Source organism: Miniopterus natalensis, chromosome 9 (genome assembly GCF_054644295.1).
Source record: "Miniopterus natalensis isolate mMinNat1 chromosome 9, mMinNat1.hap1, whole genome shotgun sequence".
Classification (NCBI taxonomy): Eukaryota; Metazoa; Chordata; class Mammalia; order Chiroptera; family Miniopteridae; genus Miniopterus; species Miniopterus natalensis.
In genome coordinates this window covers 7,299,406-7,317,213 of record NC_142089.1, presented here as the reverse complement: position 1 = coordinate 7,317,213, position 17,808 = coordinate 7,299,406, and the positions used below count along the sequence as shown (strand labels likewise).

General features: G+C 59.6%; 1 protein-coding gene across 1 annotated transcript in view; it reads left to right on the top strand.

Moving 5' to 3' along the window:
- The window catches only part of CAMTA1 (calmodulin binding transcription activator 1), a 689,419-nt gene that overhangs the window by 595,537 nt on the left and 76,074 nt on the right, over window positions 1-17,808 (top strand). Inside the window, exons 8-9 of the mRNA XM_087820144.1 lie at window positions 13,877-14,017; window positions 15,667-17,513. Coding sequence (XP_087676270.1) covers window positions 13,877-14,017; window positions 15,667-17,513 — 1,988 coding nt within the window. The remainder of the gene's footprint in view (window positions 1-13,876; window positions 14,018-15,666; window positions 17,514-17,808) is intronic.

Below are 17,808 nucleotides of genomic sequence, written 5' to 3'. Positions count from 1 at the left end.
GTGACGGGCTCGGCTCCCGCCTGAGGGTTGGGGTTTGTAGAATCTAAGTGAACCTGACCTAAAGCACAGCATGTCTCACCCTGGAGATGCCGGGATCTGTTCCAGTGCAGCTGCTCTGAGCAGGCACCAGCCTTGGGCCCAGCAAACTGCCAAAGCGCGAGAGAGGGGCTGGGCAGGTGGGGTCCTCTCTTCCCAGAGTGCCAGGCTGGGTCCCGCCAGCCTGGTGGGAAACTTGCTCAGTGACCACGGTGGTTCTAAGCCACTGTGCCAGGACCTTCCACCCTAGGCTGTATTTAAGCCAGCAGGGAGCCCGGTGGGACTGGTTCCCTTGGAGTGGACCCACTCCTCTGAGCACCCGTGGCTTTCTGCCCTGCCCCACTCCTTGGCAGCCCGGGAGGGGACGGCATGCCAGCCCACTTCCCAGCTAGCAGTCGGTGAGCTTGTGTCATCCAGAGCGAAGGGTGAGGGCTTGAGTTTTAAGCTGTGTTCACTGCCCTTCCCCAAGAAGTGATCCTGCCCTGGGTGTCCCCATTCTAGCCAACCAGATGGCCTTGCATCGCCGAACTAGACCAGGGTCTCCCACAGCTCACATGGCCCAGCGGTCATCAGGGAGCCCCACCAGTCAGTCACCTCTGGCTTCTGCTCTGACAGCCTTCCCCGGAGCCCTGTGGCTGTATCTCCTGGGTCCCAAGACCCCTGTGGTGGTGTCCTCGGCCGCACTGGGTGGACCAAGCAGGAGGGCTGGCTGGGGAGCCTGCACAGCCCAGGGTCTGCTCCCACACGTTTCCACATGGATGCGCGCCCACACATGCGCACAACACGAATGCACCCACACTCACCCAGAGGCCTCCCCAGTGCCTGGGAGCAAAGACCAGCGGGGCTCAGTGCTCAGGTGGGGAGGCAGGTGCTGTCTGGACCAGAGCAAGTGCCTGAAAGTCCCCCCTGAAAAGTGGATAAATGAGCTCGAGGGGCAGTGAGGACGAGGCCTTCCAGGCAGTGGCCTGTAAGTGCAGTAGGTGGCCCTGCACAAGTCACCCGACCTCTCTGAGCCTCACTGTCCTCCTTGGGGGAAGTGGCCTTACCCGTGGCCCCATGGCTGTCAAATGACATCATGAACACAAAACACAGGTGTTGGGGCTGCAGCGGCCCAGCCGCATGCACTCAGGGAAGTCATCCAGAGCCAGAAAGCCGGCCCTTTTTCTTGAGGTTGAGCTGTGCCAAGCTCTGTGCCAAGGGCAGGCACCCAAAGGCCAGCTGGACAGTCCTTCGGGGACTCCTGCACCCCCCAACACTGAGCCAGAACAAGCTTTTAGAGTGACTGCTCTGAGCTCAGCCCTGTGCTGGCCCTGGGGAAGTTGCCAGGATTGAGAAAGCCCAGGCCCTGCCCCCAGGAAGACAAAACTAAAGAGGCTGCACCAGCTGGGGGTAAAGAGTACATGGCATTGAGGGCAAAGTAGATGGTTCTGCCTCCAGGAACCTAGAAATCCAGAAAACCAAGCACGGGATAGTCAGCAAGGCTCCCTGGTGGGAGGACTTTACCTGGGCCTTGGGGAATGCGTGGGACTCAGGACAGGAGGGAGGCAGGGAGGCGCTCCAGGGCGGGGGGGGGGGGGGGCAGCATGAGGGAGGAATCAGGCAAAGGCAGACACGTGGTGTGGCGCTGGGGTGATCGAGCCTGTCCCCTTTGAGGCTGTAAGGCCAGGTGGATATGCAGTGATGGAGGTCATGTTGCCGGTGAGAGGCTAAAGGTCATGCTGATAGGAGGCAGAAGTCCTGTCGAGTATAAGGGAGCGGAGGCCACGTTGAGGCCAAGCTGAGTGTGAGAGGGTGAAGCTTATGTTGAACTGGGGGTGAAGGCCATGTGGAGTGTGAGGGAGGGAGCTATGTTAAGTATAAAGTGACAAAGGCCATTTGATTGCAGGATTGGAGGCCACATTGAGTGTGGGGATGGGGTTCGTGTGGAGTGTGGGGATGAGTGTGGAGGGGATGGGGACCGTGTTGCATGTGGAGGGCATGGGGGCCGTGTGGAGTGTGGAGGGGATGGGGGCCGTGTTGAGTGTGGGGATGGGGGCCGTGTTGAGTGTGGGGATGGGGGCCGTGTTGAGTGTGGAGGGGATGGGGGCCGTGTTGAGTGTGGAGGGGATGGGGGCCGTGTTGAGTGTGGAGGGGATGGGGGCCGTGTTGAGTGCGGAGGGGATGGGGGCCGTGTTGAGTGCGGAGGGGATGGGGCCCGTGTTGAGTGCGGAGGGGATGGGGGCCGTGTGGAGTGCGGAGGGCATGGGGGCCGTGTGGAGTGCGGAGGGCATGGGGGCCGTGTGGAGTGCGGAGGGGATGGGGGCCGTGTGGAGTGTGGAGGGGATGGGGGCCGTGTGGAGTGTGGAGGGGATGGGGGCCGTGTGGAGTGTGGAGGGGATGGGGGCCGTGTGGAGTGTGGAGGGGATGGGGGCCGTGTGGAGTGTGGAGGGGATGGGGGCCGTGTGGAGTGTGGAGGGGATGGGGGCCGTGTGGAGTGTGGAGGGGATGGGGGCCGTGTTGAGTGTGGAGGGGATGGGGGCCGTGTTGAGTGTGGAGGGGATGGGGGCCGTGTTGAGTGTGGAGGGGATGGGGGCCGTGTTGAGTGTGGAGGGGATGGGGGCCGTGTTGAGTGTGGAGGGGATGGGGGCCGTGTTGAGTGTGGAGGGGATGGGGGCCGTGTTGAGTGTGGAGGGGATGGGGGCCGTGTTGAGTGTGGAGGGGATGGGGGCCGTGTGGAGTGTGGAGGGGATGGGGGCCGTGTTGAGTGTGGAGGGGATGGGGCCCGTGTTGAGTGTGGAGGGGATGGGGGCCGTGTTGAGTGTGGAGGGAATGGGGGCCGTGTGGAGTGTGGAGGGGATGGGGGCCGTGTTGAGTGTGGAGGGCATGGGGGCCGTGTGGAGTGTGGAGGGGATGGGGGCCGTGTTGAGTGTGGGGATGGGGGCCGTGTTGAGTGTGGGGATGGGGGCCGTGTTGAGTGTGGAGGGGATGGGGGCCGTGTTGAGTGTGGAGGGGATGGGGGCCGTGTTGAGTGCGGAGGGGATGGGGGCCGTGTTGAGTGCGGAGGGGATGGGGGCCGTGTTGAGTGCGGAGGGGATGGGGCCCGTGTTGAGTGCGGAGGGGATGGGGGCCGTGTGGAGTGCGGAGGGCATGGGGGCCGTGTGGAGTGCGGAGGGCATGGGGGCCGTGTGGAGTGTGGAGGGGATGGGGGCCGTGTGGAGTGTGGAGGGGATGGGGGCCGTGTGGAGTGTGGAGGGGATGGGGGCCGTGTTGAGTGTGGAGGGGATGGGGGCCGTGTTGAGTGTGGAGGGGATGGGGGCCGTGTTGAGTGTGGAGGGGATGGGGGCCGTGTTGAGTGTGGAGGGGATGGGGGCCGTGTTGAGTGTGGAGGGGATGGGGGCCGTGTTGAGTGTGGAGGGGATGGGGGCCGTGTTGAGTGTGGAGGGGATGGGGGCCGTGTTGAGTGTGGAGGGGATGGGGGCCGTGTTGAGTGTGGAGGGGATGGGGGCCGTGTTGAGTGTGGAGGGGATGGGGGCCGTGTTGAGTGTGGAGGGAATGGGGCCCGTGTTGAGTGTGGAGGGGATGGGGGCCGTGTTGAGTGTGGAGGGGATGGGGGCCGTGTTGAGTGTGGAGGGAATGGGGCCGTGTTGAGTGTGGAGGGGATGGGGGCCGTGTTGAGTGAGGGAGTAGAAGCCATCCATGTTCAGTATGGGGATGGAGGCAGTGTTGAGTGTGGGTGGGTAGAGGTCATGTTGAAGGGGGTGGAGCCCACATGGGGTGTGGGGTTTGAGTGTGCTCTCCCGGCTCCCAGCCATCTTCAGTTACCCGAGTCACCTTTGGTCCTGGGGCATCTGCAACCTGTTGGTGTTTTCGGAACCAGGGTCTCAGCCCCTCACCATGTGCTCTCAGGAAGAGCACATTCCTAGCCTTTGGGCAACTGTCAGGCCAGTGCCACAAGCCACCAGGGACCCGGCAAAGGCCAGTGCGGCTGGAGACAGGGAACTCCATCATCTGAGAAGTGTCTGATGTGGCAGAGACTAGAAGGAAGCAGGCTGATCAGCAGGCATCTGCCTCTTCCAGGAGCTCCTCTCCCCGAATATTAACTGAGCCCTCCAGCTCCAGTCGTCCTGTCATCCCGCCCCCACCACCACCACCCCATCGGGAGGCCCTCGCTGTTGCAACACCAAGGCCCTGGGTTGTATAGTCAATGCGTCTGTTGTTTTCTCATAATTTTCCAGACAAAGACCAAAGATCCAGTAAGAGGGGAAGTGTTTATTTGTTTTGCTTTTTTGCTTAGATTGTAATTCTGGTGATTATAGAAATATCAAGAAGTAAAATCAACAAAGGCTTTCCTTTCCCGACCCCGCACCAAGGCCCGTTCCTGGTTGATCAGCGCCACCTGGTGGCCTGTAGCAGCAGAGCGGCTCAGAGATGCAAACTGGGGGAGCCAGACTCCCGGGCCTGGGGCCTGGCCCCTGAGCCTGCAGACACTGGGCACTGTCTCACCCCTGCCGGGGACCTGGTGTCTGGGATGTGGTGGGAGGTCATCTTGAATTTGCTCTGCGATTCTGAGGCGGGGGCTTGCGGTGGGGCTGGGACAAGCAGAAGGAGGCCCTTGGGAGAGACATGTATACCTCCTTTCGTCTGCCTCAGACATCATCTAGCTGGTGCAAGGTGGCAGGGCCCGCATTTGGCCGTGACCTGGAGGGCATGCTCCCAAGTCAGCCAGAATCTGTGGGCAATAGAGGGGCAGTTAGCAGAGCAAGTCGCAGAGGTGCTGCCTTGACGGAGTGGCAGGCAGGGGCACCTGAGGTAGGAGGGGGAAGGGAGGCAGGGAGGGAGGTCAGTCTAGGGAAAGGGAGGCTCTGTTAGAAAGGGTTGGAGGGTTTCTTTCTGGCCAGAAATGTTGGCTTGGATGCATTTTCCGGTGTCCCCACCTCTGAAGTGAGACTCTCAAAATAGGAGTGAGGGACCGGGAGTCAGGAATGAGCTGGGCAAGCCCAGACTGCCCACCATTGGGGCTCAGGGCAGCCAGAGCATCCGAGGTGCCCCCAGTCCTCCCAAGCTCACGCAACCTGGGCAGAGACAGTGGCTCAATGCGAGGAACAGTGGTTCATGTCACAAACACCTGGGCAGGTTGATAAAAAGTCAGGCTCATGCCCTCCCAGACAGTCTGATTCCACAAGTCTGAGTGGGCCCTGGGAACCTGAATTTTTAACAAGCAAGATTCTGGTGCCTTTTGAGAGATCCCAGACTAAAGCAGGCTCCAGCCAGAGGCCAACCAAGGAGCCCTGTGGTGGAGGTTAGACCACAGGCCTCCTTGGGCATCAGCTCGTTCTCACATTTGGGTGGGAAGGAAGCAGACGCTGGAGGCAGTGCCGGTCTCAAACACGCACAAAGAATGGGGTGTATATTTCTGGGTGTTCCAGGGCCCTGTGAGGTCTTCCCATAGACTCTGGGATAAGTCCTGCTACCCTAGAAGTTTCCTTGGGTTGAAAGTCAGATGTTAGTGCTGGGCACATAATGGGGTCTTGCCAAACACTTACTGACGAAGTCATAAGAAAAACCCTGGAATGCCATGAAGGAAGCACATCTGCGTCCCCATGGTGGGCCCAGACCCCAGACAGCAGCCCCATCGCTAAGATTGAGGCTCTCACCAGTGGATGGGAGCCCGAGAGGCCCGGAAGGTTCTGCTCCTGCCTGTTTGTGCAGGATGTGGAGCCACTGCTGGGTGAGGACAGGACAGAGGGCCTGGGGAGGATTTCCCTGCCTGTGTTGGATGTCCCTTTGGTTAGGAGCTGCTGGCTCAGGGAACAGGCTGAGTGGGTCCCCGTAAGTCCCCCACTCCTGCCAGAATGCCTTCTGGGCGCCTCCCAGCCTGGCCCAAAGGAGAGCAGGCAGTGGGCATCAGGCAAGGCTCATCTGAGTTTGGGGCTTCCTTCTTTTTCCTGCTGTGCTGGGAGGATCCAGGCTTGTTTTGCAAATGAGCCTTTCTCCCTCTGGCTAAATTTTATTTAGCGGAATTGGCCCCCAAGTAGGAGAACTAAAAGAGAAATACTTTTGATTTCCTGTCGCTCCTGGCTACTTGGGGCTCTGGGCTGCTTGGGAGCCATGCACCCCCTGCTGTTACAAAAGTCCCACCTCCTTTTCAACATCCACTCATGCAGTGAGCTTTGCCAGGTCCGCCCCTGTGCTGGGGTTGGGGACACAGCAGCCCCACCCCATCCTGTGCCTGACTGTCACCCGGAGCTGACAGCCCTGCTCATCCTGGGGGTGGTTTTGTTAAACTTAGAATTTGTTGCCAACAGTGAAGTCTCCAGATTTTTCACCTCTCTGAAAATGGACGGCTCTAGGCCACATCGTTAGAAGCTGAGAGGCAGCTACCTACCCCTTTCAGTGGCACCTGCTTCCCTACAGGTGACACCTCTGGGCACATGGAGGAGGCATTTGAGCCCAAGGTCAGGCAAGAAGCAAAATGAAAACCACCTGGAATCCCACTTGGTTTGCTGTCCCCATGGCCAGCGGTCACTCCTGCCCTCTCTGCCGTGACCTGGGCCTGGGAGGATGGCCTGCAGTTATAACCCCAATGAGAAGAGAGTTTCAGGGCGCACGTGGCTCCCGAATGTGGGGTAACTGCCGGATCTTCTCTCGGCCAAATTGTGCCTCTGACATCACTAGACAGGGAGCCCCAAGCATGTTCACGCTCTTACTACAGCGTCAAGAATTCCTGCCTCAGTAACAGCTACACTTAGCAAGCCAGAGGGAGACTGATACTTAACAAACCAGAAGGGGGATTCTGTGAGCCTTGAAATGGCTCCACAATGCCACATCCTTGTCTGGTGAGCAGGGCCGGCCCCGAAACACTGAGCCCAGGTCACTCTTTATGTCACGGAGCCCCTAGGAGAGTGTGCGGCCAAGCGCAGAGGCTCAGGGAGCGCTGTGCCCATGTGGCCCAAACCTCCTGGTGTCAGAGCTGTAATGACTTCTGACAGGGAAGCCTTCTCCCTGCCCCTCTCCCCCGAGGCCTGCGGCCCGTCCCACCTGGAAGGGGACCGTGGCTGTGCTAAGTTCTCAGGCCCTCTGCTTTCTCCAGGGCACGGTTACCATTGGAACAAGCCTGTGCCTCCTGGTGGGAGACAGAATGGAGGGTCCTGATGCCTCACGTCCCCAAACACCCAGAGCCAGGGACTGCAAGCTCCTTCCGGACAGAGCACATATGTCCCTGAGCGCACATGCCATCCTGTCCCCAATCAGCCTCCGAACTCCTGAAATGAGATTTCTGAAAATGTCCTCAGGACCAGCAAGAGAATGAGAGTTGAGGGCAAGACAGGGAAATTGAATAGTATGTGGGTGTCTGGATATGAAAAGTTAAATCTAATGAAAATGTTATCCAGTTGAACCAAGAAATCAGAAGCGGGGCCTTTATTCCTGTCAACAAGAATACAGTGAAAATTAAACCAACTCCGCTGCCATTTCCCACTGACCTTGTTGCCATGGAGACAGCCTTCCAGTGTCAACAACTCGGAGGAATCCAATTGGGCTCATTCATGCATCGAGAGGCACGCGCCCCCCTCCCTCCCGCCTCCGCCGCAGGGCTCCTAAGTGGGGTGGCCACGCGTCCCGGGTTGCCTGGGAGCCCAGTTCACACCATCGCCCAGCCGAATGATCGTAGCACCCCTGTCTGTCTCCCAGGTGACCTGTCTGGGCAGCAAGTTAAATGGTCATCCTGTGCATGGGTCTTGACTGAGTGTTGGGCACATAGCGGAGAACTGGATGTGCCCAGGCTGATGGGGGCAGGAGGACCGGGCACCCCACAGGCCTCTGTTGGGTCAGATTTGTCACCAACACGCCACTTGTCACCTGCTCGCACAGCACCAAGAAACCTCTTCCCGTGCATAGAAGACCAAATGTCAATTCCAGCAGGCCCCACCTCTGCTGTTCCACAGTGACCCAAGCTCCTGCTGAAGTGCCCTGTCAGCCTTCTAGAAGTTACTGCCGCACAGAGCAAAGGGGGGCAAGCAGCGAGCTCTCACCAGTCCCTGGGCCCCCCATGGGATGGGAGCCTTGCAGAGTTTCCCTTTCTGACTCCCTGCCCAACTCCTTTCCAAAGTGTTGCAGGCTTGGCGATTCAGGCAGAAAGTCTCTCCCTCAAGGCCCTTGACCCTGGCCTGCCTCACATCTCCCATGGACAACACCAGATCAGAATCCTGGGTGTGGGGCCCACTTGTCTGTATGTCTTTAAAGTCCCTTAGGAAACAGCGACATGTAGTCAGGTGAACCAGAGAGGCACCCATTTGGCAGATGAGGAAACTGAGGCTGAGAGGAATCAAAGATCTTCCTGACATATTACACAAGAAGGCCAGTATGGCCCAGCCAGCCTGTCCCCACCAGGCTCTTGGCATTTCTGGATCCCACCCCCTTCCTGCAAAGTGGATCGGGCGCTGAGCTCAGGGGTCCGCCCTGCCCTTCAGTAAAGTTCCACCACTGCCTAGGGTAGTCGCACCAGGGATGAACATTTGTAGCTTCAGGTGACAACCAAGAGGAAGCTGCCTCTGCGAACCCATTTCTGGCTAGGTATGTCCCCTCCCCACCCCCAATTACTAGAAATCCAGGCAAGGAGCCCCTCCTCAGAGCCAAACGCTGGCCCTGCAAATCCCACCTTCTCTGGGAGGGGTCTTTCTTTGAAATTTCCCCTAAACACCCCCCAGTCTCCGAGATGAATGTGGCCAGGTCTCCAGGAGCCCCAGAGGCCAGAGTTCAGCTACTGAGACTTGCTCCTGGCACAGGCCTCCCTTTCTCTCTTGTTGGCTCCATGTCTTCCAGGAGCAGGTGCACATCAGGTCCTGCCTCCCACCTCCTCCCCTGCGCCCTCAGGGACCAGCCAGTTTCCTCTGCCCTGGTCTGGGTGGCCTGACCAACTCAGTGGCTGCAGGCTGTGACCTGGCTGCCCAGCTGTCCTGGCCCCAGTGAGGAAGATCACAAGGAAGGAGCCAGGAGCTTTAGAGCTTTTGCCTTGTCTCACCCCCAGACCACATGGCCCTTCTGAGATAGTGGCACCCTCCATAGTCGGAAGACAGCAGGATGGGTGGTGGGCTGGGAGGACAGCACCTGGCCCAGCCCCAGGTTACTAGGTTTCCTGCACAGTCACCAGCACACATACCAACACCCCCTGTAAACCAGCCACTCTTTCTCTAGGCAGTGAAGTGAGTCTAGCTTTGAGTGGAAGGAATCTCAGCCTCCTTTTGGGGCAGCACCCCTCATCCATCCAGGAGTTCCTGGGTCCCAGGACGGGTACAGACTGGGAGACCCTGGGAGATGGGCAGCTCAGTGAGAAGAGCCTGACTCTGCAACTCCCCACCACCCCTGACCCCCACGTCTCTGTTGTGTGACGTTGGGCAAGTTATATAACTTTCTGAGTGTTGGTTCTCAAATTAATAAATGGGACGATCATTCTTCCTCAAAGGATTGTTGAGAGATTAAAAATGTAATTCTCTCTGTACCAGGGAGTCAGAATACCACAGATTGGGCAGCTTAAATTAATTTTCTTATAGAAATTAACTTGCTCACAGTCTGGAGGCTGGAAGTACAAGATCAAGGTGTCAGCTGGGTTGGTTTCCAGTGAGGCCCCGATTCCTGGCTTGCAGACAGCCGCCTTCTCGCTGTGTCCTCGTATGGCCTTGCTCTGTGTGCACATTCCTGGTATCTCTTCCTCTTCTTACAAGGACAGGAGTCCTGTTGGATCAGGACCAACCTTTATGGCCTCATTTAACCTTACTAGTTTCCTAAAAGACCCTGTCTCCAAATACACTTTGGGGTTAGGGCTTCAACCTAGGAATTTTGTGGGCACACGGTTCTGTCCATGCTGGGGGTGACGGCGGGGCCTCACCTGGGCCCCGGCCTCCTCTGCTTAGCCACAGCTCTCCACCTCTCCCCCAAGTCTGGAATGGAGCAGCCAGACCCAAGAGGCCCTTGGCTAGCAGCCAGCCCCATGCGGGGTCACCCCACACCTTCCCCCGCCCCTCCTCCAGATCTCAATTACTCTCTCCCAGCGGTTGGCCGCCTCTTGGGTAAATTGTTCATCAGGAGATGCTCTCCAAAGCGTGGCCACACGCTGTTGTCATTGATTTCATTTTGATTATTCATATCAGTGGGAGCCCTGCTGTCTAGCCATGGGTGGTAATTAGGGTAAGTGTTGGGTACAGGCCAGGTCCGTGCTGGTGTGGGCCAGTGGGCTCCTGCGACAGCCACCCCAGCCTCACCTCCAGAGACCAGCCCCGACATGGGGCATGCTGCAGGCGGCCCAGCCAGAGTCCGTATTGGGCCCCAGGAGCGTGTGTACCAGGGCAGCAGCGGGACTGCTGGGGAAGCCACAGGAGCACCCCGCAGCACCCCACTTCCAGGGGCCGACATGGCCCTCCTGGCCACTCCTGTCCTGGGCAGGCCCATGGAGGAGCCAGCTTGACCCATGCACGCCCGTTCCGGTACCTCCCCCTGTCCCACCCTTCCTAGGCAAACAGGTCCCCCTCCACCCCCTGAGCAGCCCAGGGACCCCGCCAGGCTGGAACACTCAGGACGTCCTCCGGGCGGGGTGGCTGACTGTGGCCTGGCAACCCGGAGCCCGGTGCCCTCCACTGAGATTCAGTGAGCAGAGGGGACCAATGTGACCAGAGCCACCAGCAAGCTATTTTCTGGGCATTCCCTTTCCGCCTCCTGTGCCCCCAGCCCAGGTCGTGACCTTACCTTTAATCGAGTGTACTTTTAATGCGGTTCCCCTGCTGATGATTTTAGGAAGGGGCGGGGACAGCTGGGCGCGTTTATTAACCTTCCTTTCACAAAGCGCTCCTCTCCCTATGGAAATCTCCTTTCCCGCTGATTCATTACGTGGTAGGAAGCAGAGCATGACATGTTAAAAGCCGTCTTGATAGTATTTGATATTCAGCACTAACAACTCACCACCTCCGAGGAGGGGGCTTCTCCCCCCCCAGAGGGGGAGGGAGGCAATCTGCATATTGGATGTTCCAAGACAGTAGGTAATTTGCATTAAGCATCCAGAAATTCTCTGCTTGCAATCTGTCACCCTTCACTGGGTTTTCATTTTATAACCTTCACAACAGAAGGAGGAGAGGAGGAGCGGAGAGCCCAGCAGCCGCACCCCCGTGGGGGCCCGAGCAGAGGCCTGGTCTCTGCACCACACTGTTGTCCGGGATGACAGGGCCCTGGTCAGGGATGCCAGAGATGTCTGCCACTCGGGGATTAGCAAGCCCGCCCTGCCCTAAGACCTGTGGGTAAAGTGTGGCCACTTGGCTGGAAACCAGAGGTGGGGCCCATCTCTCCAGACAGCAGTGGAGGTTCCCCTGCGAAGGCCTGGTCTGGTTCTGCCATGAGCATCTGCTCGAAGTCGCCCAGAGTGATGAGCCCCTGGTGATGAGCCCCAGGCCGGTTCTGCTCCCTGACCTGCAGCACCTGAAGCATTTAGGCTCCAGACAGAGCTGTGTGTTCACCGTCCTGACTGCATGTGAGGAAATCCTGGGGAGTTTTTCAAAAGCCTGGGCACCACCTGACACCAAGGACATCAAAATCTCTAGGCTGGGGCTGGGGACAGACACTGGGATAGGCCATCCGCATGCACAGTAGTGGAGAGGGGCGTCCTCAAGCCCTGCGCTCTGTCCCCCCGCCCAGCCTCTGTTTTCTCACCTATAAAATGAGGAGCCTGGAAAAGGGAACCCAGGATGTGGCGACAGCCCAGGGGACCCTGACCTTCACTCCTGCTTCAGCCTGGCCCCTTCTGCTATTGTCTGTCTTCCATATGGGATTCCCTGGTGAAGGTTTATTTGAAAAAAGGGCTCCATAACTGTGATGAGATTTGCAAACCCCTGGGCCTTCCCTTCTAGCTGCCAGGGACAAGGTGGCCTGAGCCAGCAGGAGCACAGGCCTCCTGGGCTGCTGGAGAATTCCCACCTGAGGAAAGGTGGGCTATACACCCAGCACCCTCCCCTGCGTATGCCCATCCATAGCGCTCCGAACAGGCACACAGGACTTCAAATCCCGAATCCAGACAGATCAGCAAGCTGGGGGACAGAAGCCATTGGCACCACCCCATTCCCTTGATGACCCGCCAGAATCCAAGACCCGCCAGGACCGGGACCATGGGCCCTGGTGCTGATGCAGGTGCTGGAGGCAGAGCCCCGAGGACCCCTGGAAGAGCCTCATCAGGACGGAGCGGAGGGCAAGGACCTCGAGCAAAGAGCTGGGGCAGGTGTGCAGAGAAGGGAAGCAGCGTCCTCGAGGGATCCCTGGCAGATCGTAACCCTCGCACGTGGGATTCTCTTTGCAAAACCACTGAAGGTCTACATAAAAGTGTGGACAAGAAACAGAGGCATAAGGTGGATGCCATGGAGCTCTCCCCAACCCCTGGCGCCCCAAGGCTAAGCCATCTTTGGATTTCACAGCAAGAACCCCCCATTCCCACAGCATCAGCCAGCCACAGGGCAAGGCCAGCGTTTCGTGCTGTGGGTCACCGTCATCGCCATCATCACGGTGAACGGCTGTGACAACAGCAACCCTTTGCTGGGTATACATGAAGTGCCAGGGAGGTGGATCAGGCTCCCTCCTCGCCACCATGTCAGGCAGGTACTATTATAATCCCATCGTACAGATGAGGAGACTGAGGCTCAGAGAGATTTAGCGACTTGCTCAAATTTACACAGCAAGTAAAACCCAAAATCTGGACTCAAGTCCAGGTGTGAATTTGACCCAGCTCCTGCCTGCTGTGTGGACTGTCTCCTTGTGCATCTTTGTCCTGGAGCCCCTAACAGACAAGGGGAGGTAACATGGGTTGTGACAGCTCTTCCCCCCTGGCCCCTGTGAGAGAAGCTCAGCCAAAGGAGAAAGGAATTGTTTACACATCGGCAAAGCCACTGGCCTCTCCCTGGGGCAACCCTGAGCCCCGCTCTTCTTCCCTGACCACCTGCTCCCACCGTCCCCCTTCTCAGCAGCCTGCGTCCCTCCTGGAGCCCCAGGGCTGTGGGTTCGCTGCCTCTGGAACCCAGCCCTGCCAGAGCCACCAGAGAGAGCTGGGCTGGGCTGCGCCCAACGTGCCACCCAGGGCTTGGCCACCTCTCGGCCGGGTCTGCTCCAGAGAAGGGAGAATGGGAGAGAGTGGGCATGAAACGCAGTCAGACCACACGCTCAGCGAGGCTTGTGGGTTTATTTTAGAGTTCCAGCCCATCCTGCCAAGCAGGTGGGTAGACAACCCTCAGCCATTCCGGGGGCCCCACTCCAACATCAGGGGTAGCAGGGGCCCAAGGTCAAGAAGGGTTGAGCCAAAAACCCCAGGGCAGCCACCCAGGGGGCCAGTCATTAGTGGGCACCCACGGGCCAGGCCTTATGGGCCCTTCAGTCCTGTCTCCTGTAGCCCTTGAGGCTGAGAAGTCTGGTGAGAACAGGAAGCTAAAGTGCTCCCCTCAGGCGGCATCCTCCCCAGCACACTGCTGGGACCCCCAACCTGATCTCTCTGGGTCTCCATGATCTGCAGTCTGGGAAGATCCCTTTATCTTCCACTCCGAGGCCCCTTGAAGAGCCACCCTGGTGCACTTGGAGTTGGGAAAACCAAGGGAAATCTCCAGGCAGCCCCCTCCCCGGGCTGCATCCTAGGGAAAGGAGGGGAGGGGGCAGAGGAAGAGCATGGAGCTCCCCAGGGGGCCTGGTGAGGCAGCCTGGCGCTCCCTCCTCCCTCCTCATTTGTCCCTAGAGCCAGCCTCCCAGCAGAGACTGGGCTGAGCTCTGGGAGGGCCTAGGTCCCGCCCTCCCAGGCCCTCCCCCTGCACCCCACGGCCTCTGACCACCCTGCCTCTGTCTCCCCCAGTCCACGGCATCAAGTGGACCTGCAGCAACGGCAACAGCAGCTCAGGCTTCTCGGTGGAGCAACTGGTGCAGCAGATCCTGGACAGCCACCAGACCAAGCCACAGCCACGGACCCACAACTGCTTGTGCACCGGCAGCTTGGGTGAGCAGGGCGAGCGGGCTCCCGGTGGGCAGGCGGGCGCCGCGGGCCGAGGGGGCCCTGCCAGGCAGCGGGCACGGCTCTCCTCGGGTCACCATGATGTCTAGTGAGTGGAAGGGGTCAGCCCAAAGTCAGGCGACAGCATAGCACCCAGGAAAGACTTACCCTTATCCTGCCCCATCACTGGGCGGGACGGCCCGCTTCGGGCAGAAGACAGTAATTTCCAGGGAGGCAGCTTCCCTAGGCACAGGGACAGCAGAATCGGAGGGGGTGCATGGGGATGGGGGTCCAGGCCTCTGTCCACCCACCTCAGTGCCCTTCAGGCCTCCAGTGCCGTTGGGCCGCGTCAAGATGCCCAGGTCCCAAGGCACTGGACCAACCGGGGCTTCTCAGGAAGATCAGTCCTGAGTCAATGGGACCCCTCAAACTAAACGTCTTTCTTTAACCTCTGTCTCCTCCAAGACGTCAAGTGTCCGGAACTCTCCATCCTAATGTATCTTTCCTGTAATGGTATTTGCTCTTTGAAACGTGTCCTGTGCCCCCTGAGCCGCCTCAATTAGATATTTCCATTTAGAGGGTCACATCGCTTCTCTTCGAAGTCTTCGTGCATTTAGGAGTCTTGGTGGCAAGGCTGTAATGGGATCAGGGGAGAATTCACCCTTTTATCAAAAGCAAACTGACCCTCACCAGATGGGATGAAAATAATGATGGAGTGGGAGAGAAAGGGGGAGAAAAGCCGACCTGGCGTCCCAGCGTCCTGGCAGATGTGAGGCCTGACTTGCTGGATCTCAGACACGCTCCTGTCAGGTCGTTTCCCTCTCTGCCAGTGAACTGGGGGCTTAGCGCTCTGTCCTTGCTGATTTTTAGGAAGATTTTCGGCCTCCTGAGCAAAGTCTGGACCACCTTGTGGTCCTGGGGCCTGAGAGCTGGTCCAGAGAGAGCACCTTGCTCTCCAGGCCCCCTCCACCTCTGGCCTCCAGTCCCAGGGGGGCTCCCTATCCCCTGGAGGAGAGGGGCTTCCCGAAACGCTGCAGGCATGCAAGCTTCCACGGGGAGGAGGGAGAGGCCAGGCCAGCATCCCAGGCAAGGGCCTTTCCAGGGAAGGCGTCGGCTCTGAAGGTGGGAAGGGTTTCCCTGGAGGAAGGCGTTCTCACCATCCTCTCCTTCCCCGCCTCCCATGCACTGGGCACTACTGTCACTATTTGAAACGTGAGTCAAGGAAAAAGGCGCCTGGTCTAGAGCCCATTGGACATGTGAGAGCCCGGGGCCTGGGGTCAGTGGGTCCCAGACCCTGAGTGACCGCTACACGCCAGCCCCGGGGGCTCAGGGGCCTGCCTAGGCTCCCAGGTCCCGGCTGCTCAGAAACAAGGGTCCAGCGCAGCCCCAGCTCTGACTCTCTCCATGTGTGCATGTGTGCGCGCGTGTGTGCTTGTGTGTGTGTGCACGTGTGTGCTTGTGTGTGCACGTGTGTGCGTGCTTGTGTGCGCGTGTGCGTGCTTGTGTGTGCACGTGTGTGCTTGTGTGTGCACGTGTGTGCGCGCTTGTGTGTGTGTGCACGCTTGTGTGTGCACGTGTGCGCGTGCGTGCTTGTGTGTGCACACGTGTGCGCGTGTGTGCTCACGCGCGCGCCTGTGTGCTTCTGCTCTCTGCAGGCGCGGGCAGCAGCGTGCATCACAAGTGTAACAGTGCCAAACACCGCATCATCTCGCCGAAGGTGGAGCCGCGGACGGGGGCCTACGGGAGCCACGCGGAGGTGCAGCACAACGACGTCTCGGAGGGCAAGCACGAGCACGGCCACGGCAAGGGCTCGGGCCGTGAGAAGAGGAACGGCAAGGTGGCCAAGCCCGTGCTCCTGCACCAGAGCAGCACCGAGGTCTCGTCCACCAACCAGGTGGAGGTCCCCGACACCACACAGAGCTCCCCCGTGTCTATCAGCAGCGGGCTCAACAGCGACCCCGACATGGTGGACAGCCCCGTGGTCACCGGCGTATCCAGCATGGCAGTGGCCTCCGTGATGGGGAGCCTGTCCCAGAGCGCCACGGTGTTCATGTCCGAGGTCACCAACGAGGCCGTGTACACCATGTCCCCCACCACTGGCCCCAACCACCACCTCCTTTCCCCAGACGCCTCTCAGGGCCTCGTCCTGGCCATGAGTTCCGACGGCCACAAGTTCGCCTTCCCCACCACGGGCAGCTCGGAGAGCCTATCAATGCTGCCCGGCAATGTATCCGAAGAGCTGGTCCTCTCCACCACCCTCGACGGTGGCCGGAAGATTCCAGAAACCACCATGAACTTTGACCCCGACTGTTTCCTCAATAACCCAAAGCAGGGCCAGACGTATGGGGGCGGAGGCCTGAAAGCCGAGATGGTCAGCACCAACGTCCGGCACTCGCCGCCCATGGAGAGGGGCTTCAGCTTCACCACCGTCCTCACCAAGGAGATCAAGACCGAGGACACCTCCTTCGAGCAGCAGATGGCCAAAGAAGCGTACTCCTCAGCCGCGGCCGCCGCGGCCTCCAGCTCCCTCACCCTGACGGCCGGCTCCAGCCTGCTGCCGTCGGGCGGCGGCCTGAGCCCCAGCACCACCCTGGAGCAGATGGACTTCAGTGCGATCGACTCCAACAAGGACTACACGTCCAGCTTCAGCCAGACGGGCCACAGCCCCCACGTCCACCAGACCCCGTCCCCCAGCTTCTTCCTGCAGGACGCCAGCAAGCCCCTCCCCATTGAGCAGAACGCCCACAGCAGCCTAAGTGACTCTGGGGGCACCTTTGTGATGCCCACGGTAAAAACGGAGGCCTCGTCGCAAACCAGCTCCTGCAGCGGCCACGTGGAGACGCGGATAGAGTCCACCTCCTCCCTCCACCTCATGCAGTTTCAGGCCAATTTCCAGGCCATGGCGGCAGAAGGGGAGGTCACCATGGAGACCTCGCAGGTAGCCGAAGGGGGTGAGGGCCTGATCAAGTCCGGGGAGCTGCAGGCCTGTAGCTCGGAGCACTACCTGCAGCCTGAGACCCCCGGGGTGATCCGCAGCACAGCCGGTGTCCCCATCCTCCCGGGAAACGTGGTACAGGGACTGTACCCTGTGGCCCAGCCGGGCCTCGGCAACGCCTCCAACATGGAGCTCAGCCTGGACCACTTTGACATCTCCTTCAGCAACCAGTTCTCCGACCTGATCAATGACTTCATCTCCGTGGAGGGGGGCAGCGGCACCATCTACGGGCACCAATTGGTGTCGGGGGACAGCGCAGCACTCTCACAGTCGGAAGATGGGGCCCGTGCCCCCTTCGCCCAGGCGGAGATGTGCATCCCCTGTTGCAGCCCCCAGCAGGGGAGCCTGCAGCTCAGCAGTGCCGAGGGCGGGGCCAGCACCATGGCCTACATGCACGTCGCAGAGGTGGTCTCGGCCGCCTCGGCCCAGGGCACCCTGGGGATGCTGCAGCAGAGCGGACGGGTGTTCATGGTGACCGACTACTCCCCAGAGTGGTCTTACCCAGAGGTAAGCGGCTGCTGCCATCTCCTCCCCACCTGCTCACCTGCTCACCCTCCAGCCTGAAGCTAAGGGGAGCTTATTTGCATGTGGCTTTCCAGACCATATAGACCAAGTTGTCCCCTCCCTCTGTCCCCAGGTCACTTGAAATACCTCCACCTGTCTCAGCAGGTTCTCAGTCTTCATCGCCCCTTCAAGTCAGGGGTCTCCTCGGAGGCCAGGCGGCCCTGCATCTCCAGCCGGAGCAGTCCGCTACCACCTGGCTTATGTGTTAAGCTCCACCCATGTTTTGCTTTGCTTTTGT